This window comes from Hylobates moloch, unplaced genomic scaffold, assembly GCF_009828535.3.
Source record: "Hylobates moloch isolate HMO894 unplaced genomic scaffold, HMol_V3 SCAFFOLD_14, whole genome shotgun sequence".
Taxonomy (NCBI): Eukaryota; Metazoa; Chordata; class Mammalia; order Primates; family Hylobatidae; genus Hylobates; species Hylobates moloch.
Window position 1 is genome coordinate 72,731,366 of NW_026652289.1, and position 23,966 is coordinate 72,755,331.

Here is a 23,966-nt window from a genome sequence, read left to right on the forward strand (position 1 = left end):
GGGTTTCATTGTGGTCTCGAGCTCCTGACCTCGTGATCTGCCCGCCTCCGCCTCCCAAAATGCTGGGATTACAAGCATGAGCCACTGCGCCCGGCCCGATTTTTTTTTTTTTTTTTTTTTTTTTTTATTGAGACGGAGTTTTACTCTTGTTGCCCAGGCTGGAGTGCAGTGGTGCGATCTCGGCTCACAGCAGCCTCCGTCTCCCAGGTTCAAGCGATTCTCCTGTCTCAGCCTCCCAAGTAGCTGGGATTACAGGCGCCCACCACAACGCCCAGCTAATTTTTTGTATTTTTAGTAGAGATGGGGTTTCACCATGTTGGCCAGGCTGGTCTCGAACTCCTGGCCTCAGGTGACCCACCCGCCTCAGCCTTACAAAATGCTGGGATTATGGGTGTGAGCCACTGCGCCTGGCCACAAATGTTTTTTATATTGATATTTTACAGCCCAAGGTTTTTAATAATTTACATACCTTTAGGCCAAGCATGTTCTCTCCAGTTTGATACAGAATCATCACCCCCCATTATGACAACATTTATCTGCCCGGCCCCTGATGACATTTCCCTCAGGTCTCCTGCTGGTTGTTCCTGAGAGTTTTATCACCCATAGATTGTAAACAACCTAAGTTGGCTATAAATATTGTTGCTAGGCTGATGACATCAGGGAGGGCTGAAGACAGAGGGAATGGCAATAAGGTATGAATAAGGAGGAATGAGCTCATGTGAACCCAAGGATGAAGATCTTCGCTGATGCCCAATAAAGAGAATCAGGGTTCAGTTGCAGAGGGCCCATATTCTTTCTTGCTGTTAGGGATGAATAAGAGGGAATCCCCACACGGAGACACTGCTGGAGAGTCGTACTGGGGAGGCAGCTGGAGCAGCAAGATGCTGTCGAGACCAAAGCCAGGGGAGTCCGAGGTGGATCTGCTGCGCTTCCAGAGTCAGTTTCTCGCAGCTGGTGCAGCCCCAGCAGTGCAGTTGGTGAAGAAAGGAAATAGGGGCGGTGGTGATGCCAACTCAGACCGGCCTCCGCTCCAGGACCATCGGGATGTGGTGATGTTGGACAGTGAGTTCCCGTGGATGTGAGGCTGAGAAGTAGAGAGGGTACAGCCTCGGGCCCCTCCCTCTTCCTGTTGTGGTTGGATTCAGACACATCATTATTATTTCAGACACTGCATAGCCTGTGTTGCTGCAGCCCCATTTTACAGAGGAAGAAAATGAGGCTCAAAGAGGTTAAATATCTTACCCAAGATGACACAGCTTGAGCCAGGGCCCCATGGCAGCTGTTTTTCTTCCCTAGCCTGCAGTGTCTTCCTAGGAAGGTGTGCATATACTCACGTTTGGGATCTTTTCTTTCTCAGATCTCCCAGATTTGCCCCCAACTTTGGTCCCTTCTCCTCCGAAGAGAGCCAGGCCCAGCCCTGGCCACTGCTTGCCTGAGGATGAGGATCCAGAAGAGAGGCTGAGGAGGCATGATGAGCACATCACTGCTGTCTTGACTAAGATTATTGTGCGTCTCACTCTGGCTGAGTAGGATAACATGTTCTAGGGCAACAGGGATATTGGATGCTCGGGGTGGATGAGGCTTATCAGTGGAGGGTGCTTCAGAAAGGTAGACTTTTACCCCCTGAGGTCAGGTTGGGGGCTGGGATAGAATCACTGCCCTGAAGGGAGGAGGGTCCATAACCCCCCAGAGTGAGGATCTCATCGTTCAGAACTGGGCTAATAGGATAGGGTCCAGCCTGGGGAAGTTTCTCCATTGTGCTTCACAACTTTGTGCTTTGTTGCTACAGGAACGAGATACAAGTTCAGTGGCCGTGAATCTGCCTGTGCCCAGTGGTGTTGCTTTCCCCGCTGTGTTCCATCGCTCGCAGGACACACAGGTAGGCAAGGGTAAGCTTAGGTGGTGCTTAGGAGACAGACAGGTGAGTCTTATAGTGCATCTTCTTCAGGCAGGTAGTTTTAATGATGATAAGCAATTTCTTTTACAAAGCAGGATCATACTAAGCACTTCATACCCATTACTTCTTTCAATCTTCATAACAAACATATAAGGCAGGTATCATGATGATACCTTGGGGACGAGGAGTCCTTATTCCCATTTTTCATATGAGGAAACTGAGACCCCAAAGAGATAAATAACTTGTCCAATACCACACATCTAATAGGTAGAAGAGCCAGAACTTCAACCCAAGTCTGTCAGAGTCTAAGACCTTACTCCTGGCTGGGCGCAGTGGCTCACGCTTGTAATCCCAGCACTTTGGGAGGCCGAGGTGGGTGGATCACGAGGTCAGGAGATCGAGACCACGGTGAAACCCCGTCTCTACTAAAAATACAAAAAAAAAAATTAGCCAGGCGTAGTGGTAGGCGCCTGTAGTCCTAGCTACTCGGAGAGGCTGAGGCAGGAGAATGGCGTGAACCCGGGAGGCAGAGCTTGCAGTGAGCCGAGATTGCGCCACTGCACTCCAGCCTGGGCGACAGAGCGAGACTCCGTCTCAAAAAAAAAAAAAAAAAAAAAAAGACCTTACTCCTATAGACCTCTCCTTTTTCTGAGAACTAGGGTTGTGATCCCTGGAAATTGAGCAAAGCCCCTTTTATCTTTTTGTTCCAGAGGCCTTGATATAAAGAGGTTGAGAGGAAAGTGGGATGATGAGCATCAGTAACCTGGGTTTTCTTTTTGCCCCACAGGGGAAATCAGCAACATCTGGTAAGAGAAGCATCTTTGCCCAGGAAATTGCGGCAAGGAGGATAACTAAAGCCAAGGGCCCATCAGCTGGGGAAGTTGTGCCCAACCTGGGCCCACCAGAGGGTGAGCCTGGGTTGAAGAGGATTGGGCTTGGCCTTTTTAAAAGACACAATCATAGGGTCATTTTTGAAGATACGTCTTCCTGCCTCAAATGAGAGGTGCATTTGAGCCGTCTCAAGTAGTCTGAGAATACTAGGTATGGGAGGCTTGGGTCCCTCTCTGGGTCTCAGGTGCTGGGAGTGGGGCAGGCCATTATGCAGTCCTAAGAGAAAGGGAATAGGGCAGAAGTGTCTGGCAGAGACTGTAAAATAAATGTGTTGGCCAAGATCCCTTTAATGATGCAAATTATTAGTTGAACAGCTGGGAGCAGGCCCCTGGCTATAGATGCCTGCCTAGATATCTAAGAGAAGAGTCAGAAATTAGGATGTTTCTGAGGAAAACCTTTTCATATAAGCATTAAGGAAGCAGTGAGTGGAGAAGCCACCTGGAGTCTCTGTGCCAGACCCAGTGCGGTCTCCACTCTGAGGAAAGCTTGGGTCTATACCTGTCTCCAGGGCTAACAGGCTTATAGAAGAAGGCCAGAAAGCCCAGTTATAGCCATGGAGAACAGAGCAATGAATGTGATCATACCTTTCTTCCAGGTGCCGTGACCTGTGAGACACCCACTCCTAGGGACCAGGGCTGCCAGCTTCCTGGGAGCAGCCACAGCTTTCAGGGACCCAATCTGATCACAGGGAAGGGGCTCAGGGATCAAGAAGCTGAGCAGGAAGCCCAGACTATCCATGAAGAGAACATAGCAAGACTGCAGGCCATGGCTCCTGAGGAGATCCTGCAGGAACAGCAGCGGTTGCTGGCCCAGCTTGGTATGGGTGCCTGGCTTTCCTGCTGAGACCAGGCTAGGAGAGGAATACCACTTACTGAGCTAGGCTTACTGTGAGTTCCGGGCACTGTGCTGAGTACTTTTAATGCTTTTTTTTTTTTTTTTGAGCTGGTCTTGCTCTGTCACCCAGGCTGGAATGCAGTGGCACGATCTCGGCTCACTGCAACCTCCACCTTCACGGCTCAAGCAATCCTCCCACTTCAGCCTCCCATGTAGCTGGGATTACAGGTGCACACCACCACACTCAGCTATTTTTTTTTTGGGGGGGGGACAGAGTTTCACTCTCGTTGCCTAGGCTGGAGTGCAATAGCACGATCTCGGCTCACCACAACCTCCGCCTCCCGGGTTCAAGAGATTCTCCTACCTCAGCCTCTCGAGTAGCTGGAATTACAGGCATCTACCACCATGCCTGGCTGATTTTTTGTATCTTTAGTAGAGCTGGGGTTTCTCCATGTTGGTCAGGCTGGTCTCGAACTCCCAACCTCAGGTCATCTGCCCTCCTCGGCCTCCCAAAGTGCTGGGATTACAAGCATGAGCCACCACACCCGGCCTTTTGTTTTTTGGAGACGGAGTTTCGCTCTTGTTGTCCAGGTTGGAGTGCAATGGCACGATCTAGGCTCACTGCAACCTCCGCCTCCTGGGTTCAAATGATTCTCCTGCCTCAGCCTCCTGAGTAGCTGGGATTACAGGCGCCCACCACCATACCCAACTAATTTTTGTATTTTTAGTAGAGACGGGGTTTCACCATGTTGGCCAGGCTGGTGTCGAACTCCTGACCTCAGGTGATCCACTGGCCTTGGCCTCCCAAAGTGCTGGGATTACAGATGTGAGCCACCGTGCCTGACCTTTAATGCATTATTCGGTTCTGTCCTTAAACCTGTCCTGTGAGGTAGGTGGTATTAACCCTGTTTTACTTATGAAAAAAAACTGAGGCCTAAAATTTAAAAGGAATTCTACCCAGGTCACACAGCTTATAAGGAGCACAGGATTTAAACCCAGATCTACCTGGTCTCATAGGCCCTGCTTTTTTTTTTTTTTTTTGAGACGGAGTCTCGCTCTGTTGCCCTGGCTGGAGTGCAGTGGCACAATCTCAGCTCACTGCAACCTATGCCTCCCAAGTTCAAGCGATTCTCCTGCCTCAGCCTCCTGAGTAGCTGGGATTACAGATGTGCACCACCACACCCAGCTAATTTTTTTGTATTTTTAGTAGAGATGGGTTTCACCATATTGGCCAGGGTGGTCTTGAACTCCTGACCTCAAGCGGCCCATCTGCCTTGGCCTCCTGAAGTGCTGCGATTTTTTTTTTTTTTGAGATGGTCACCACGCTCAGCTGAGGCCCTGCTTTTTAACCACTGTGCTGTGTTTAACTGTACTACCCTGGTATAGTATATACTATGCTTTATTATAGCTATACTCTAGTATGTGTATAGTCTCTTCTACTCTGTGATACTATTCTATGCTATACCTCCCCGCTAGGGTCTGTTCACCAAAATGCCAGGCACTCAGTCAATCTTGTTACCCACTGTATACTAGCACCTCTATAGAGTATAATACGTGTTAGGGCTCAGTATGGTGCCTTGCACCTGTAATTCCAGCAGTTTGGGAGGTTGAGGTGAGAGGATCGCTTGAGGCCAAGAGTTCAAGACCAGCTTGGGCAACATCATGAGACCCCATCTCTATAAAAAATAAAGATATAAAAAGTTACAGCCAGGTGTGGAGGCTCACACCTGTAATCCCAGCACTTTGGGAGGCTGAGGTGGGCGGATCACAAAATCAAGACATTGAGACCATCCTGGCCAACATGGTGAAACCCTGTCTCTACTAAAAATACAAAAATTAGCTGGGTGTGATGGCACGCGCCTGTAGTCCCAGCTACTCGGGAGGCTGAGGCAAGAAAATCACTTGAACCCGGGAGGCAGACCTTGCAGTGAGCCGAGATTGTGCCATAGCACTCCAGCCTGGGCGACAGAGTGAGACTCTGTCTCAAAAAAAAAAAAAAAAAATTAGCCAGATATGGTGGTGCATGCCTGTAATCCCACTTACTTGGGAGGCTGAGGCGAGAGGATTGCTTGAGCCCAGGAGTTTGAGGCTGTGGTGAGCTACGATTGTGCCACTGCACTCCAGCATGGGTAACAAAGCAAGACCCTATCTCTTTAAAAAAATATATATACAGCCTGATCAACATGGTAAAACCGTCTCTAGTAAAAATACAAAAATTAGCCGGGCGTGGTGGTGGGCACTTTTAATCCCAGCTACTCAGGAGGCTGAGGCAGGAGAATCCCTTGAACCTGGGAGATGGAGGTTGCAGTGAATTGAGATTGCGCCACTGCACTCCAGCCTGGGCGACAGAGTGAGACTGCATCTCAAAAAAAAAAAATATATATATATATGTGTGTGTGTATATATATATATATAGATATATGTGTGTATATATATATATATAGATATATGTGTGTGTATATATATATATATATATATATACGTGCATAAATAAATTAGCTAAGAGAAGGAAATTCTTTCCGTAAATGCCTTCTTTTTGGCCCTAGTCAATATTAACTTATTCATTCTACAGCCGTTTCCGTTGGAACTGTGACCTGAAACCAAAGACAGGGATAGGCATAGGAACCTGGGCCAGTGGACTGTGAGGGATAGAGGGAAAGGTGGGCAGGTGGGCCTAGTGACCCCACAGGTGTGAGAAGGCTGGGTCATTGATGGGCCACAGGAGCATCCAGAAGGCTCAGGCCCAGGCTGGGAAGCAGCTTGTCCTGTCCTTGGCACCCACAGACAGGCGATATTCAGCAGGTTCCAGGTCTGTAGGAGGCCGGGGAGGATCTCCCCTCACTCACTCTCCCCTCTACCTTCGCCTCTAGACCCCAGCTTAGTTGCTTTCTTGAGATCTCACAGCCGCACACAAGAGCAAACGGGAGAGACGGCCTCTGAGGAGCAGAGGCCAGGAGGACCCTCTGCTAATGTCACCAAGGAGGAACCCCTCATGTCAGCTTTTGCCAGTGAGCCCTGGAAGGGAGACAAGCTGGAGCCAGAAGCCCCAGGTTTGCAGGAGGCGGGGGTCATATTTTGGTGGATAAAAGTAGGGGAAATTGTCCCTTCTCCTAGGCCTGGCAAATGAGAGAAGAGAGAAGCTTCTGTGCTTTTGGACATCTAACATTAATCTTCATTATTGGCTTCAAGTCAGTTTTCATTGCTGATGCATGTCTTCTTCCTGCACATGCTTCCTGTTTTCTTGTCCTGTTACTGCTCCTTCTCTGCCCTCCCTTTTAAGAGGCAGCAATGCGTGATGGCTGAATCCCACTCCACCCCCTCCTGGCAGACTATCTTCCTGACCTTGCTGTAGCTGCCCCAGCTCCGGCTCTGTCCATCCCACTGTTCTTTCTCTCTCTGCTAACAGTGTTGGGGGAAAGATGGCAGGGCCAAGGTAATAAGAGAGGCAGAATCTGACAAAGGTCTTATGAACATGCCAGACCAGAAGCAGACAGGCCAATGGAAGCACTCATTTCCCAGAAACTAGATTATTTCATTAGTGATTAACAAAATAAGAAATTGAATTATGAGAGCCAGGAACCTCATGCCCCCGGAGGAGCTCCAGGCCAGCTGAGCAGGTTGGGTGGGGGTAGGCGTGAAGGAGGAAAATGCTGTGGGATTTGTTTCTGTATCCTGCCCCCCAGGAGCAGTATAGCTGCCTCCTCCTCCTTGTCCCCATTCTCCTACTCCTTTAAGGGCTGGTACTGGAAAGTGGAGATTGTGCCTTCCTGATATATGTGGTCCTCCTTCCTCTTTTTCTCCTTTCTTTCTCTTTCTTCCTTCTCCTTCTCCTCCTCTCTCCCCTCCCAACAAATCCTTGGGGTCAGCAAGGGGCTGGAACCCAGGATGAAGTGTGTCTGTCATATTTGAGACTTTCACCCCAGCCCCAGGAGTTCCAGTCCCTGGACCATGCCATTTAGCCATAACCGAGGGTAGAAGCTGGCAGATCCTGGAACAGAAGTGGATGTGGCAGCTGCTCGGTGATGGTGGGGACCCCTGTGGATAGTGAGCTGAGCCCTTTGGGTAATACTATCATGCTCTGTCTCCCCAGCTCTGGCACTGCCTGTGACCCCTCAGAAAGAATGGCTGCACATGGACACTGTCGAGCTGGAGAAGCTCCACTGGACCCAGGACTTGCCCCCTGTCCGGCGGCAGCAGACACAGGAGGTGAGGAGGGCCAGCTGGCCTACAAGGGGAGGGTGAGATGGGGCAGGAGAGGAGCTGCTGCTCTTGCCCTCAGAACTCAGGCCTTTGTATTGCCCAGAGCCTGAAAAGCATCTCTCCTTTGCTCTCACCCACCTTTCCCATCACTCTGCCTGGCCCCCAAGGCCAGATAAGCCCCATTTATGGTTAGAAGTAGAGTCAGGGCCGGGTGCGGTGGCTCACGCTTGTAATCCCAGCACTTTGGGAGGCCAAGGCGGGCGGATCATGAGGTCAGGAGATCGAGACCACGGTGAAACCCTGTCTCTACTAAAAAGTACAAAAAATTAGCCGGGCATGGTGGCGGGCACCTGTAGTCCCAGCTACTCGGAGAGGCTGAGGCAGGAGAATGGCGTGAACCCGGGAGGCAGAGCTTGCAGTGAGCCGAGATTGCGCCGCTGCACTCCAGCCTGGGCGACAGAGCGAGACTCTGTCTCAAAAAAAAAAAAAAAGAAGTAGAGTCAGTACCTAAGTCCTGAAAGGCCTGGATTAAAGGTGGGGAGTGGGTGTGGGAAGGTTGCTGGAGCCCCTAGACCACAGTCCTCTTTCTCTTCCCATTAGAGGATGCAAGCTCGATTCAGTCTTCAGGGAGAACTACTGGCCCCTGACGTGGACCTGCCCACCCACCTGGGTCTGCACCACCATGGAGAGGAGGCAGAGGTGAGGCATGGGACTGGAGAGGATGGGGCAGCTCTTTTAACAACCCTGTGGAAAAGGATCTCTGGTCAACTGCGTTTGACCTTCTGTGTGCCCTGTTGTAGTTCATGCCCTTGCTGGGCATTCAGTTTCTTTTTTTGGAGACGGAATCTTGCTCTGGCCCAGGCTGGAGTGCAGTGGTGTGATCTTGGCTCACTGCAGCCTCCACCTCCTGAGTTCAAGCCATTCTCCTGCCTCAGCCTCCTGACTAGCTGGGATTACAGGCGCGTGCCACCACATCCAGCTAATTTTTGTATTGTTAGTAGAGACGGGGTTTCACCGTGTTAGCCAGGATGGTCTTGATCTCCTGAGCTTGTGATCCGCCTGCCTCGGCCTCCCAAAGTGCTGGGATTACAGGTGTGGCATTCAGTTTCTTAGGCTCAAAATCTTGATCCTCTCTCTGTATTCTGGTCAGTTGCTAGAATTTGCCGATCTTCTGTCATCTCCTCATGATGCCTCCTGCACTGTGGCCTTCCTCTGCTCACTCTCCGTGCCCTCCATTCTCCACCCCCCTACCATTCCATGTCTCTCGGGGCTGCCGTGCTGATTTCTTCTGGCCCAACTCAGGCCATGCCTTGCCTCCAGAAGTTTCCCAGCTTCCCTCTGCTCACAGAATAAGGTTCTGGTCTCAGCTGGGCAAGATATTCCTTCCACCTTTTGTCCCTGCTGACCCTGCTGCTCTGCCTCCTTCACTTCCTGCTACACCACTCTGCTGGCTTCTCCCCACATACCTCCTGTGCTCAGGGCCCTCCAGGACTCCGCTCGCTCCAGGAAATGCCTTTGCCTTTTGCTCCATGTCAGGCCATCGAAGCTCTACCCATCCACTGAGACCAATTCAATTTTCCAGGTCCCCTTCTTTCTCCTGTCCGCTAGTCGCAAATTAAACATCAGTTACCACGTTCCTCTGCGTCTGCCTCATGGCATGGTTACTTGTATGCAAGTCTTATCTTTACCGGCTTGAGGCTCCATGGAAAGCAGGGCAGATTTCACTTATTTATCTTTGTCTTTCCTGTGATACCTTGCTTGGTGTTTTGGGGGCACTGTGCTGTATCCTGGCTGCTTCTGACTTCTTGTCCCTGCCCCAGAGAGCGGGGTACTCCCTACAGGAGCTGTTCCACCTGACCCGCAGCCAGGTTTCCCAGCAGAGAGCACTGGCACTGCATGTGTTGGCCCAGGTCATCAGCAGGGTGAGTGGATTGCCAGCCTGGTCCTGCCCACCCTGCCCTTCACCCCACAGCCTCAGACTTCCCCATCTCCTGCCCTTTTCACTCTGGCTCACTAGCCAGCTGTGTGCTTTTAACAACCTAGGATCATAGGGGGGCAAACGAGGGATGAGGGCAAAGCCTCTAGATAACTTCAGCATCTTCAGCAAAAGGTTTTATCCTCCTGCCCCCAGGCCCAGGCTGGTGAGTTTGGGGACCGGCTAGCAGGCAGTGTCTTAAGCCTCCTTTTGGATGCTGGTTTCCTCTTCCTACTGCGCTTCTCCTTGGATGACAGAGTGGATGGGGTCATTGCAACTGCCATCCGTGCTCTTCGGGCTCTGCTGGTGGCTCCTGGAGATGAGGTACCACAGGGATAGGAATGGGGCTTGGGCTTGGCGGTGCCAGGGTCCATATTCCTGTTACTGGGCATGGCCCCATTGCTAAGGCTTTGCAGGCAAGATGTAGAATGGGATGGCAGGCGTCTCCCTCGTCTCCTAAAGTCCCTAAAGCCCAGGAGGCTTGCCTTTCTGGTTTTTTTGGGGGAGCATCCTCTCTACTCCTGGATCCATTTCCTGGCCCCTTCAGCATTGCCCCCCAACTCCCATTCCTCTGGCAGGAGCTCCTCGACAGCGCCTTCTCTTGGTACCATGGAGCTTTGACGTTCCCTCTGATGCCCAGCCAGGAGGACAAGGAGGATGAGGACGAGGATGAAGAATGCCCAGCAGGAAAAGCAAAAAGGAAAAGCCCTGAAGAAGAAAGCCGGCCTCCACCTGACCTGGCCCGACATGATGTCATCAAGGTAAAGGGACAGCTTCTTTCCCATCCCATGGCCCAGGGGACAAGCACATGCTGGAAAGAGGGGCCATCAATGCCGAGGGTCCAGCTGCATTTGTCAGTGGGTTTCTCTCTCCAACTCCCAGGGGCTCCTGGCTACCAGCCTGCTGCCTCGGCTGCGCTACGTGCTGGAGGTGACATACCCAGGACCTGCTGTGGTCCTTGACATCCTGGCTGTGCTCATCCGCCTGGCCCGGCATTCCCTGGAGTCAGCCACAAGGGTGAGAAAAAAGGGAGCAGGGAATGGGCAAAAAGCCTAGCTGGGCCTTGTCTTGACCCACAGCCGCCCTGCCTCCCTTTTTCCTCCTGTCTCCCATAGGTCCTGGAGTGCCCTCGGCTGATAGAGACCATAATTCGAGAGTTCTTGCCCACCAGTTGGTCTCCTGTGGGGGCAGGGCCTACCCCTACTCTATACAAAGTACCCTGTGCTACTGCCATGAAACTACTTCGTGTCCTGGCCTCAGCTGGGAGGAACATTGCTGCCCGGCTGGTGAGCAGGACACAGGGCGAGGGATGGGGGAATGCATGGGACAGGGTTGGGTTGGGAGCTAAACATGGCTCCTGAACTCAGGGTGGCCAGCTCTTGCCATCTTCTTCCTCTTTGATCCAGTTGCTTAGAAATGCGACAGAAACCACCAGGCATGAACCTGTTTACCGGAGCCTGGTGCATCATATAGGTCTACTGTGGTCTCATGATGTGATACGAGGTCTCCCTGTTCCCTAAACCCAGATCAGAAGGGCCTCATGCACACAGGCATTCATCACCTATAGCCAAGTAGCCCTAGAGAAGGTGCCCAGCAAGCCTTGCTAAAAAGAGGGAGGGCTGGGTGTAGTGACTCAGGCCTGTAATCCCAGCACTTTGGGAGGCCAAGGCAGGAGGATCACTTGGGGCCAGGAGTTCAGGGGCTGGCCTGGACGACATAGTAAGACTCTGTCTCTACAAAAAACAAGAACAAAAAATTAGCTAGATGTGGTAGCACATGCCTGCAGTCTCAGCTACTTAGTAGGCTGAGGTAGAAGGATCGCTTGAGCTGGGAGGTGGAGGCTGCAGTGGGCTGATTGCACCAATCACTGCACTACAGCCTAGGCAACAGGGTGAGACCCCGTCTCAAAAATACTACTACTGGCCAGGTGCAGTGGCTCACGCCTGTAATCCCTACACTTTGGGAGGCCAAGGTGGTGGATCACTTGAGGTCAGGAGTTCAAGACCAGCCTGGCCAATATGGCAAAACCCCGTCTCTACTAAAACTACAAAAATTAGCCAGGTGTAGTGGTGTGCACCTGTAGTCCCAGCTACTTAGGAGGCTGAGGCAGGAGAATTGCTTGAACCCGGGAGGTGGAGGGTGGAGTGAGCCAAGATCACACCACTGCATTCCAGCCTGGGTGGCAGAACAAGACTCCATCTGAAAAAAAATAATAGGGCTGGGCACGGTGGCTCACACCCGTAATCCCAGCACTTTGGGAGGCCAAGGCAGGTGGATCATGAGGTCAGGAGTTGAAGACCAGCCTGACCAAGATGGTGAAATCCTGTCTCTACTAAAAATACAAAAAATTAGCCGGGCGTGGTGGCACGTGCCTATAATCCCAGCTACTCCAGAGGCTGAGGCAGAGAATTGCTTAAACCTGGAGGGGCGGAGATTGCAGTGAGCCAAGATTGCACCACTGCACTCCAGCCTGGGTGGCAGAGCAAGACTCCATCTCAAAAATAAATAAATAAAAATTTAAAAATAGGCCAGGCACGGTGGCTCATGCCTGTAATCCCAGCACTTTCGGAGGCCGAGGCAGGCAGATCACGAGGTCAGGAGATGAGACCATCCTGGCTAACACGGTGAAACCCTGTCTCTACTAAAAATACAAAAAAATTATCTGGGTGTGGTGGCACACACCTGTAGTCCCAGCTACTAGGGAGGCTGAGGCAGGAGAATGGCGTGAACCCAGGAGGCGGAGCTTGCAGTGAGCCGAGATCGCGCCACTGCACTCCAGCCTGGGCGACAGAGCGAGACTCCATCTAACAAAATAATAATAAAAATAAATAAAAAATAGGGGCTGGGTGCGGTGGCTCACACCTGTAATCCCAATGTTTTGGAAGGCCGAGGTGGGTGGATCACGAGGTCAGCAGTTGGAGACCAGCCTGGCCAACATAATGAAACCCCGTCTCTACTAAAAATACAAAAATTAGCTGGGCATGGTGGCGCACGCCTGTAGTCCCAGCTAATCAGGAGGCTGAGGCAGGAGAGTCTCTTGAACCTGGGAGACAGAAGTTGTGGTGAGCCAAGATCACGCCACTGCACTCTAGCCTGGGCAACAGAGCAAGACTCCGTCTCAAAATAATAATAAATGATACAAAATAAAATAATAAAATTGAAATTTTAAATAAATAATAAGAAGGAAGGGCAGGGTGGATGAGGTATGACTTTGTGGCACCAGAGGGGCCTGGGTCAGGGTTAAGTTAAGCCACCCTCTGTCCAGCTGAGAGTAGCTGGACTTGAGACTCACAGCTGACCCTGATCCCCAGACTGTGCCCATTTCCAGTTGAGCAGCTTTGATCTCCGGAGCCGCCTGTGCCGCTTCATAGCTGAGGCTCCCCAAGAACTGGCCTTGCCCCCAGAGGAAGCTGAGACGCTGAGCACCGAGGCCCTCCGTCTGTGGGCTGTGGCTGCCTCCTATGGCCAGGGCGGTCACCTTTACAGGTGAGGAGAAGCAGGGGGTAGGCTCCCCCTAGACACCATCAGTTCTGCTCTTCTGGCCAAATCAAACACCTCAGCCTTGATCAAGGTCCCAAGCTTGGAGGAAGGATAAGAATGAGTGGGAGGGCTTCTGCCAGATGTGAAAAGGCTTAGGAGTCAGGCCCAGCCAGGGAAGAGGGGGATAAACCTGGCTTCACCGTATTCTATGCTCAAAAGCATTGGCTGGGCACGGTGGCTCATGCCTGTACTCCCAGCACTTTGGGATGCCAAGGTAGGCGTATCAGAAGGTCAGGAGTTCGAGACAATCCTGGCCAATATGGTGAAACCCCGTCTCTACTAAAAATACAAAAATTAGCCAGGTGTGGTGGCACACACCTGTAATCCCAACTACTCGGGAGGCTGAGGCAGGAGAATCGGTTTAACCTGGGAGGCAGAGGTTGCAGTGAGCCAAGATCACTCCATCACTCCACTGCACTCCAGCCTGGGCAACAGAGAATCTGTCTCAAAAAAAAAAAAGCATTGGTATCTGTGAAATCACATTTAAATTCCCTGTTGGGGGCAGCCTTGAAGGACATCCTTTCCATTCTTTAGGGCTGAGCCTTCCAAGAGTGCTGCACTCTTCCTCCTCATCCTCCTTTACCAAACTGCAGATCCCTGGGTCAGGGCCGTGACCTGTGTCTCATGTCTCCACTTGCTTTCATACAGTGAAAATCAGTCCCTTTTCTTCCCTAGGGAGCTCTACCCAGTGCTGATGCGGGCCTTGCAGGTGGTGCCGTGGGAGCTTAGCACCCACCCGCCTCAGCCCCTATCCATGCAGCGGATAGCCTCACTGCTCACTCTCCTCACCCAGCTAACCCTGGCAGCCAGCAGCACCCCTGCTGAAACCATCAGGTAGTTTATATTCAGGACCCACAGGACAGGTGGAGGGCTCCTCCACAGGGCTGGGGTGACCGAAACGTAGAGGGGCGTGAGGCAGCCAGATCCTCACTGTGGCCCCCTTTGGCACTTTTGTAGTGATTCTTCTGAGGCCAGCCTCTCGGCCACCCCTTCCTTAGTCACTTGGACACAGGTGTCTGGGCTCCAGCCTCTTGTTGAGCTGTGTCTAAGGCAGACCTTGAAGTTGCTGTCCAGACCTGAGATGTGGAGAGCCGTGGGCCCAGTGCCCGTTGCCTGCCTGTTGTTCCTGGGAGCCTACTATCAGGCCTGGAGCCAGCAAGTGAGTGCCTCCTGCCGGCCGTCCACCAGGCCCCCACACCCTGCCTTCAGCTACATTCCACCCGTTGCTCCCTCTCTGTGTCCATCTCTCCACTCCTACTTCCCCAGTTACTATCTTCCCTTTTAATTCCTACCCTTCCTCCTCTTTCCACCTCCATATCCCCGTGGAACTTCCCAGGAGCCATGTTGGTGGGGACCAAAGAGCCCACGCAGCAGCTCAGCCTTCCTGTAGCCTGTGTGCTCCCTGTTTATGCCCCCTACACATCAGGGCCTTCTCTCCCTTCAGAAGGCTCAGCCTGCAGAAGCCTCCAAATGTGTTCTTTTGGGCTCTTGGGATGGTGGCATTGGCCTGGGTACACAGGGTCTAGGAGAATGAATGGCTGGGCCATCAGCTCAGTGAATTCCTTGGTCCACCAGCCAAGCTCATGCCCGGAGGATTGGCTCCAGGACATGGAGCGCCTGTCAGAGGAGCTGTTGCTGCCACTGCTGAGTCAGCCCACCCTGGGCAGCCTGTGGGATTCCCTTAGGTATGTACTGTGTTTGGTAGCTGGGGGAAGCAGGGGAGGAGGCAGTTTCTTTCCTTGTGGGATTCCTGGGTCCAGCTCCCAGGTCCATCCCAGGGTGCAGGCCTTCAGCCCGAGGGAAACCCAAGTCCCTAGCAGGCAGCAGTGGGGTGGGCTCTGAGGAGTGTGAGCAGCACTGACCTCCACAGCCAGGCCCCCCATTAGTCTTAGGTACAGACCCATCAGCTCTTTCCAGCCTGGCACACGCCAGGCCAGAATCCCCCTCAGACTCTCCACTTCACCTACAGGTGCTGCTCCCCTCTCTGCAACCCGCTGTCCTGTGTGCCAGCCCCTGAAGCTCCCCGAAGCCTCGTGTCACTGGGCTGCTTGGGAGGCTGCCCCCGTCTCAGTCTGGCTGGCTCAGCCTCACCCTTCCCATTCCTCACTGCGCTCCTCTCTCTTCTTAATACCCTGGCCCAGATCCACAAGGGGCTGTGTGGCCAGGTAAGTGTGGGGTGCCTGATTAGGGGCCAGACAAGAGGCCAAGATGACAGGAATCAGAAAGAAAGTGGGAGGGTGGGATGGGCGCGGTGGCTCATGCCTGTAATCCCAGCACTTTGGGAGGCCGAGGTGGGCAGATCACCTGAGGTCGGGAGTTTGAGACCAGCCTGGCCAACATGGAGAAACCCCATCTCTACTAAAAATACAAAATTAGCCAGGCATGATGGCACATGCCTGTAATCTCAGCTACTCGGGAGGCTGAGGCAGGAGAATTGCTTGAACCCGGGAGGTGGAGGTTGCGGTGAGCTGAGATCACGCCATTGCACTCCAGCCTGGGCAACAAGAGTGAAACTCTGTCTCAAAAAAAACCAAAAAGAAAGTGGGAGGGTGTCCCATGGGGAAGGGAGGCCTTCTGCCGGCACTCATTTCCCTGAGTCTGGAGAGAGGGGCAGCCACCTGGGGAGCCCTAGAAGGCATCAGAGTCAATTTCTAGATCTGAACAAAATTGCTTTTCCTCAGCTGGCTACCATATTGGCTGCCCCGGGACTCCAGAATTACTTCCTCCAGTGTGTGGCTCCTGGGGCTGCCCCACACCTCACACCTTTCTCTGCATGGGCCCTGCGCCATGAGTACCACCTGCAGTACTTGGCACTTGCTCTGGCCCAGAAAGCGGTAGGTCCCCCTGTCTGACAGGTTCTGCCCCCCATCCCGTTATCTCCTTCCTGTTTCTGTGGAACCCAGCCTGCTTCTGCCAGGCCATGCAGCTCCCACTTTCCTCCAGACATGCCCTGGACCTGTGCCCTTCAGCCTCGCTTTTATCCTCTTCCTCACTTCTCTCTGCCATGTCCCCTTCTCCTGCACTAGGTAGTTCTCTGCTTTTCTGTCTGCAGGCAGCGCTGCAGCCACTGCCAGCCACCCATGCTGCCCTCTATCACGGTATGGCCTTGGCCCTGCTGAGCCGGCTGCTGCCCGGAAGTGAGTACCTCACCCATGAGCTGCTGCTGAGCTGTGTATTCCGGCTGGAGTTTCTCCCGTAAGTGCTTGGTTGGTGGCATCAACTCAGGCCTTTTGGACGCTGCTGCAGTTGTTAACAGAGCAGCCCTGAATTTGGAGCCAGGAGACCTAAATTCTCTTTCTTCCACGGATAACACTTAACTCTTCCAAGCTTCCATTATCTCATTAGTGAAGTGAGGATCAGGCTAACCACACCCAAGAATGATTGTGAGACTTCAGTGTGACTGCATGGCTAAAAAAATGGTATATAAATCAGTTACACACATGTAATAGCCATCAACTACTGAGTGTTTACTCTGTGTCTGATACTCCCTTATGTATTTATCTACATTTTAAGTATTTTACTTGGGCCATGAGATAGATACTATTATTATCCTTATTTTACTCTGAGGAAACTGAGGCCCAGAGAAGTTATGTAAACACATGCCTAGGCAGCTGGCTGTAGTGTGTATCCTCTTGACTGCTACACAGCACTGCGTGGGAAGTTGTTAAGGGAGCAGACAGGCACAGGTCTGGACCTAGGAGCCTCCAGGAAGTCCCAAAGAGCTGGCACAGCCTCCAAGTGCTGTGGTGCCAGCCCTCATTTTTGGCTTTTGGGTCCCATTACAGGGAAAGAACAGCAGGGGGTCCAGAGGCAGCCAACTTCTCTGACCAGCTGTCGTTAGGAAGCAGCAGGGTCCCTCGGTGTAGGCAAGGGACTCTGCTGGCTCAGGCCTGCCAGGACCTCTCCAGCATCCGCAGCTGCTACCTGACTCATTGCTCACCAGCCCGAGCCAGTCTGCTGGCCTCCCAGGCTCTGCACCGAGGAGAGCTACAGCGAGTCCCAACCCTGCTACTGCCCATGCCTACGGAGCCACTGCTGCCCACCGACTGGCCCTTCCTGCCGCTGATTCGCCTCTACCACCGGGCTTCAGACACCCCCTCGGAACTCTCTTCCACAGACACCGTGGGCACAGCCATGCGGGTCCTGCAGTGGGTGCTAGTTTTGGAGAGCTGGCGCCCCCAGGCTCTCTGGGCTGTGCCCCCTGCTGCCCGCCTGGCACGGCTCATGTGTGTGTTCCTGGTAGACAGTGAGCTGTTCCGGGAGGCCCCAGTACAGCATCTGGTGGCAGCCCTCCTCGCCCAGCTCTGTCAGCCTCAAGTCTTGCCAAACCTCAACCTGGACTGCCCACTCCCTGGCCTGACATCTTTCCCTGACCTCTATGCCAACTTCCTGGATCATTTTGAGGCTGTCTCTTTTGGGGACCACCTCTTTGGGGCCCTGGTCCTCCTGCCCCTGCAGCGTCGGTTCAGTGTCACCTTGCGCCTTGCCCTCTTTGGGGAACATGTGGGAGCCTTGCGAGCTCTGAGCCTGCCTCTGAACCAGGTACTTTTTCAGCCCAGCAGGACCTGCAAGGGTACCCTGCACTGGGCCTCAGGAGCAGTCCTGAGCCTTGAGGAGCTTTGGAAGACCTCAGCTTCTCCATCTTACCTCTTGGGGGTTTTGAGGGGATTAAGAGAATCAATGAAAAGGGCTTAATGTGGGCTGGGTGTGGTGGCTCACGCCTGTAATTCCATCACTCTGGGAAGCCGAGGTGGGTGGATCGTTTGAGACCGGCCTGGGCTACATAGTGAAACCCCATTTCTACTAAAAATACAAAACTTAGCTGGGCATGGTTGCAGGTGCCTGTAGTCCCAGCTACTCGGGAGGCTGAGGCAGGAGAATCGCTTGAACCCAGGAGGCGGAGGCTACAGTGAGCCGAGATCGCGCCACTGCACTCCAGCCTGGGTGACAGAGCAAGACCCTGTCTCAAAAAAGAAAAAAGAAAAGGGTTTAACATGGTATCTGGCATGGTATTCATTACTATTAATAAGGCATAGCTCCTTGCTTATCAGTGCTACAATCTAGATAAGAAGAGATTTACTGAAAACCTACATAGTTGTGAATTATTCAAATGCTAGGTGTTGTCAGGATTCAGAGAAGGGAAAGATCAGATTGGGCTTTGTGGAAGAAGTGGGGATTGACCCAGGCACTGTAGGTTGGGTAGAATTCGAATTGGTGAGGACGTAGAAAGGCAAGACATTCCTAGCAGAATAACATAAGCAAGAGGAGCATGACAAAACGCAGAAGGAGGGAGGAGAGATTTCTGTTGGGAACTTAAGGCTAAAAATAAGTGAAGTCTGAGAGGGCCTCAAATATCAGGCTAAGGACTTAAATTTATAAGCTGTAAAGAGTTACTTTGTTTGCCAGGTGCGGTGGCTCATGCCTATAATCCCAGCACTTTGGGAAGCCGAGGTGGGCAGATCATCTGAGGTCAAGAGTTTGAGACCAGCCTGGCCAACATGGTGAAACCCTGTCTCTACTAAAAAAAATACAAAAAATTAGCCAGGCATGGTGGTGGGCGCCTGTAATCCCAGCTACTCCAGAGGCTGAGGCAGGAAAATCGCTTGAACCCAGGAGACAGAGGTTGCCATGAGCCGAGATCATGCCACTGCACTCCAGCCTGGGCAACAAGAGTGAAACTCCGTCTCAAAAAGGAAAAGAAAAAAGAGTTACTATGTTATGGCTGGGTGAGGTAGCTCATGCCTGTAATCCAACATTTTGGGAGGCCAAGGTGGGAGGATCGCTTGAGGCCAAGAGTTTCAGACCAGCTTGGACAACAAAGCTAGACGCTATCTCTACAAAAAATTATTTGAAAATTAGCCAGAACTGGTGATTTGCCCGTAGACCCAGTTACTCAGGAGCCTGAGGCAGGAGGATCACTTGAGGTCAGGAGGTTGAGGCTGCCAGTGAGCTATGATCACACCACTGCAGTCCAGACTTGGAAATAGAACGAGACTCTATTAAAAAAAAGAAGTTATTGTATTTTGTTTTTTTGTTTTTAAGATTTCGTTTTTTTTTTTTTTTTTTTTTGTGCAACCTTACTCCAGGTCCAACGATTCTCTGCCTCAACTCTGATACTGGATTACAGGACACACACCTGCCTGGCTATTTTGCCCAGGCTGGAGTGCAGTGGCGCACTCGGCTCACTGCAACCTCCGCCCCCGGGTTCAAGCGATTCCCCTGCCTCAGCCTCCCAAGTAGCTGGGACTACAAGCACCCACACCATGCCCAGCTAATTTTTGTATTTTCAGTAGAGATGGGGTTTCACCATGTTGGCCAGGTTGGTCTTGAATTCCTAACTTCATGTGATCTGCCTGCCTCAGCCTCCCAAGTGCTGGGATTACAGGCGTGGCCCACTACACATGGCCAATTTCATGCTTTTCAATGGCTGCTTCTCGGTTGCCAGTTTTCCCCGACATCTGCTCTGTAGTCTTTAACCCTGATCCTTGTGCTAGAAGGACACATGTCTGTCTAGGACCTGATCTCTGCCCTCATGATTTGGTTTCATGTGATCATTATCCATGCACCTTATGGATGTATATACATTCCTGCCCTCCTCCTCAGCACGTCATTTCCCCTGTCACAGTTGCCTGTGTCCCTGGAGTGTTACACAGTGCCTCCTGAAGACAACCTGGCCCTCCTTCAGCTCTACTTCCGGACCCTGGTTACTGGTGCGCTCCATCCACGTTGGTGCCCCGTGCTCTATGCTGTGGCTGTGGCTCATGTCAATAGCTTCATCTTCTCTCAGGACCCACAGAGCTCAGTAAGTTACATCTCCATCTTCAGAGGAAGGAAGGGAGCTAGCAATTGAGCTGCCTCTGGGCCAGCTGGGGAAGAGGTAGGTGTCAAGCAAGGCCAGTGGTGGGTACCAGCCCTCGGCTCAGTGCCACCTCTCCCTGTTCTGCTTCTAGGATGAGGTAAAAGCTGCCCGCAGGAGTATGCTGCAGAAAACATGGCTGCTGGCAGATGAGGTAGGGTCAGGGCCATTAGGAGGGTGGGATATTAGAGGATCTTGGGGGACAGAGACCACAACAGGATCTCATTACCCACGTCATAAGGTTTCTTTCCTCTCTGCAGGGTCTCCGGCATCACCTTCTCCACTATAAGCTTCCCAATTCCACGCTCCTAGAGGGCTTTGAGCTCTATTCTCAGTTGCCCCCTCTGCGTCAGCACTACCTCCAGAGAATGACTTCAGCGGTGCTCCAAAATGGGGTATCAGAGACCTAGGATAGTTGCTATAAATGGAAAGATGGGTACATTGTCCTGTATCCAGCCTTTCAACAGATGCCTGGCCAGACGAAGGACATTGTGTCCTAATGGTAGGCAGGAGACCAAGGAGCAGAAGGCTTGCCTTCCTGGGAGCAGGTTGTTTGAGCTGTTTTAGAGCAGAGTGAGCCCTACCATTACATCCTGATATCTGGGGCTTCTGAAGGTCTGTGCTGGGAGTGAAGAGTGGCTTAGCTATTTACCCGCTCTTTGGGGACAGGGCAAACTAAATGCATCACTTCTTACCTAACTCCCAACCCCTGCCCCGGGCTGAGGTATGTGAATGCTATAGTTGTGCATTAAAATAAATGTTTTTTATCTCCTGGAAATCTGATTTGGACTGATTTCAGCCATGTTAGTTCAGGGTTAGTATCTGGGGGTGGATTATCCCAGGTGAGGAGCAGGACTGCTATGAGAGAGATGGGGAAGAATCGTAAGTAGGAGGTAAAAACTTTGTCCACATCTGGAGACAACAAGAATGTGGGGCCTGCCAGGCACAGTGGTACACACCTGTAGTCCCAGCTACTTGGGAGGCTGAGGCAGGATGATCACTTGATTCCAGGAATTCAATTCCAGCCTAGCCAACATAGTAAGACCCCATGTCTGTCTGTCTGTCTGTCTGTCTGTCTATCTCTGAGACAGGGTCTTGCTCTGTTGCCCAGGCTGGAGTGCAGTGGCGTGATCACAGCTCACTGCAGCCTCGACCTCCTGGGCTCAAGCCATTCTCCCACCTCAGCTTCCTGAGTGGCTGGGACCACAGGCAAGTGCCACCAAGCCTGGCTAATTTTTATATTTGTAGAGACGGGGTTTCACCATGTTGCCCAGGTTGGTCTTGAATTCCTGAGCTCAAGCAATCCACCCACCTCGGACTCCCAAAGTGCTAAGATTACAGGCATGAGCCACTACACCTGGCCTATTTTGGTAGTTTGTACATTGTTCTTTGGTCTGAATTCTAAAATTTAGGCTTTCTTAGACTGTCTTTTGCTGTGTGGATTACTTATTGTGTTTGCAAGTAATCAGAGTGAGAGCAGTGTGCCAAGGCCTACCCCTGTCAGTAGGTAGAGAGAACTCAGTCTTAATAAATGGAGCTGCTGAACGCAGAATTATCCAGTAGGTTTTTTTGGGTTTTTTTTTTTTTGACATAGAGTCTTGCTCTGTTGCCCAGGCTGGAGTGCAGTGGGGCAATCTCAGCTCACCACAACCTCCCCCTCCCTAGTTCAAGCCATTCTCCTGCCTCAGCCTCCCAAGTAGCTGGGATTACAGGCACGTGCCACCACGCCCGGCTAATTTTTGTATTTTTAGTAGAGACGGGGTTTTGCCATGTTGGCCAGGCTGGTCTTGAACTCGAACTCCTGACCTCATGATCCGCCCGCCTCAGCCTTCAAAAGTGCTGGTATTATAGGCATGAGCCACTGGGCCCAGCCTTTTTTTCTTTTTTTTTTTTTTTGAGACAGTCTTACTCTGTAGCCCAAGTCAGAGTGTAGTGGCATGATCTTGGCTCACTGCAACCTCCGTTTCCAAGGCTCAAGCGATTCTCATGCCTCAGCCTCCCGAGTAGCAGGGACTACAGGCTCGCACCACCACACCCGGCTAATTTTTTGTTATTTTTATTAGAGGGGGGGTTTTGCCATGTTGCCCAGAGTGGTCTCAGACTCCTAAGCTCAGGCAATCCGCCCACTTTGGCCTCCTAAACTGCTGGGATTACAAGCGTGAGCCACAGTGTGCGGCCCCAGTAGGTTTCAATTAAGCAACTACTGTATCAGCAAATACCAATGATTCTCAAACTTTGTGACAAAAATCACCTGGAGGGTATTTTAAAACAGATCACTGGGTCCTACCACCAGAAGCTGCTGATTCAGTACATCTGGGGTGAAACCCAACAATCTGCATTTCTAACAAGTTCCCAGGTGATACTGATGCTGATGTTCAGAACCAACCACACAACCACAATTTGAAGAGCAGTGGCTTAAAGAGACCTTGCAAGGTAAATTCTGTGATCTCATAGTGTGACATCTAGTGTTAAGTAGGGCATAGAGACCAGGGGTTTTTTTGTTTTTTGTTTTTTTGAGATGGAGTCTCACTCTGTCGCCCAAGCTGGAGTGCAGTGGTGCAATCTCGGCTCACTGCAACCTCTGCCTTCTGGGTTCAAGCAATTCTCTGCCTCAGCCTCCCAAGTAGCTGGGATTACAGGCACCCGCCACCACGCCTGGCTAATTTTTGTATTTTTAGTAGAGACGGGGTTTCACCATCTTAGCCAGGCTGGTCTTGAATTCCTGACCTTGTGATCCACCCCCCTTGGCCTCCCAAAGTGCTGGGATTTGTGCGTGGTGAGCCACCACGCCTGGCTGAGACCAGACTTTTTACAAAATCACTGTTGTATCTACACCTTGAATTACACTCAGACTTTACCAAGTAGCTAACTACTATAACTTCTCTTTTGAAGTGTTTTATATTAAACATAGGTCTCAGACTTTCAAGTTAGGATTTTTTTTTTTTTTTTTTTTTTTTTGAGATGGAGCTTTGCTCTTGTTGCCCAGGCTGGAGTGCAATGGTGCGATCTTGTCTCTGCAACCTCTGCCTCCTGGGGTCAAGCGATTCTCCTGCCTCAGCCTCCAGAGTAGCTGGGATTACAGGTGTGCGCTACCACGTCTGTCTGATTTCGTATTTTTAGTAGAGACGAGATTTTACCATGTTGGTCTAGCTAGTCTCGAACTCCTGACCTCAGGTGATCTGCCCGCCTCAGCCTCCCAAAGTGCTAGGATTACAGGCATGAGCCACCGCACCCGGCCCTCAAGTTAGGATTTTAAGCAAATGATCGAAGACTCAAGACACAAAACTACCTGAAGGGAGTGGCTCCCACATTTGTAGGGTACCTTACAGAGCAATTTCCCTTCATATGATTTTGCAGGTGGTGGGGAAACTCAGAGCAGTTGTGGCCTGTGCTACATCACTCATTGACCAGAGGTGCTAGTACTAGTGCTCAAGATCAATCGATCGATCCATCTGTCTACCTACCTATCATCTATTGACCTTCAGTGCTACTAAAAACACTCGGATCTTCTAACGTCTGGTCCAGTCTTTCACCCCACCACAGTGAGAAGCTGTGCACAGAGGTAACATAGGCAACGAAATTGTGTGAGGCAAACACAGAGATCCAGGTTTCTGGGAGTAGCAGTGAGTTTCAGCCTTGCAGTCACAAAGGCACCACTAAAAGGCACAAGTAATGGCAGGTAATGAGGCCTTACTTGGGGCAGTTTAGAGAGTACTTCCCACGTGTGGTGACGCATGCCACACATTGACCACCACCACCACTGCCACAAATGA

The 23,966-nt window shown here is 51.7% G+C and overlaps 1 protein-coding gene across 7 annotated transcripts in view; it reads left to right on the forward strand.

Moving 5' to 3' along the window:
• The window catches only part of RPAP1 (RNA polymerase II associated protein 1), a 33,229-nt gene extending 9,275 nt beyond the window's left edge, over positions 1 to 23,954 (forward strand). Inside the window, exons 1-26 of one of the 7 annotated variants that reach the window (XM_032174235.2) lie at positions 141 to 1,062; positions 1,358 to 1,506; positions 1,790 to 1,879; positions 2,685 to 2,805; positions 3,384 to 3,605; positions 6,493 to 6,672; positions 7,713 to 7,828; positions 8,423 to 8,521; positions 9,643 to 9,744; positions 9,954 to 10,121; positions 10,376 to 10,558; positions 10,680 to 10,814; positions 10,913 to 11,083; positions 13,126 to 13,283; positions 14,013 to 14,171; positions 14,295 to 14,496; positions 14,913 to 15,022; positions 15,307 to 15,502; positions 16,019 to 16,171; positions 16,390 to 16,532; positions 17,123 to 17,879; positions 19,963 to 20,139; positions 20,288 to 20,347; positions 20,454 to 20,588; positions 22,543 to 22,626; positions 23,551 to 23,954. In XM_032174235.2, the coding sequence (XP_032030126.2) occupies positions 747 to 1,062; positions 1,358 to 1,506; positions 1,790 to 1,879; positions 2,685 to 2,805; positions 3,384 to 3,605; positions 6,493 to 6,672; positions 7,713 to 7,828; positions 8,423 to 8,521; positions 9,643 to 9,744; positions 9,954 to 10,121; positions 10,376 to 10,558; positions 10,680 to 10,814; positions 10,913 to 11,083; positions 13,126 to 13,283; positions 14,013 to 14,171; positions 14,295 to 14,496; positions 14,913 to 15,022; positions 15,307 to 15,502; positions 16,019 to 16,171; positions 16,390 to 16,532; positions 17,123 to 17,879; positions 19,963 to 20,139; positions 20,288 to 20,347; positions 20,454 to 20,588; positions 22,543 to 22,626; positions 23,551 to 23,613 (4,449 nt within the window). In that variant the 5' untranslated portion in view covers positions 141 to 746 and the 3' untranslated portion in view covers positions 23,614 to 23,954. Of the gene's footprint in view, positions 1 to 140; positions 1,063 to 1,357; positions 1,507 to 1,789; positions 1,880 to 2,684; positions 2,806 to 3,383; positions 3,676 to 6,492; positions 6,673 to 7,712; positions 7,829 to 8,422; positions 8,522 to 9,642; positions 9,745 to 9,953; positions 10,122 to 10,375; positions 10,559 to 10,679; positions 10,815 to 10,912; positions 11,084 to 13,125; positions 13,284 to 14,012; positions 14,172 to 14,294; positions 14,497 to 14,912; positions 15,023 to 15,306; positions 15,503 to 16,018; positions 16,172 to 16,389; positions 16,533 to 17,122; positions 17,880 to 19,962; positions 20,140 to 20,287; positions 20,348 to 20,453; positions 20,972 to 21,304; positions 21,607 to 22,542; positions 22,627 to 23,550 lie in introns of those variants that run through there. The other 6 variants (XM_058427512.1, XM_058427513.1, XM_058427511.1 and 3 more) reach the window with 6 other exon arrangements.
• Positions 23,955 to 23,966: the final 12 nt, after the last annotated feature.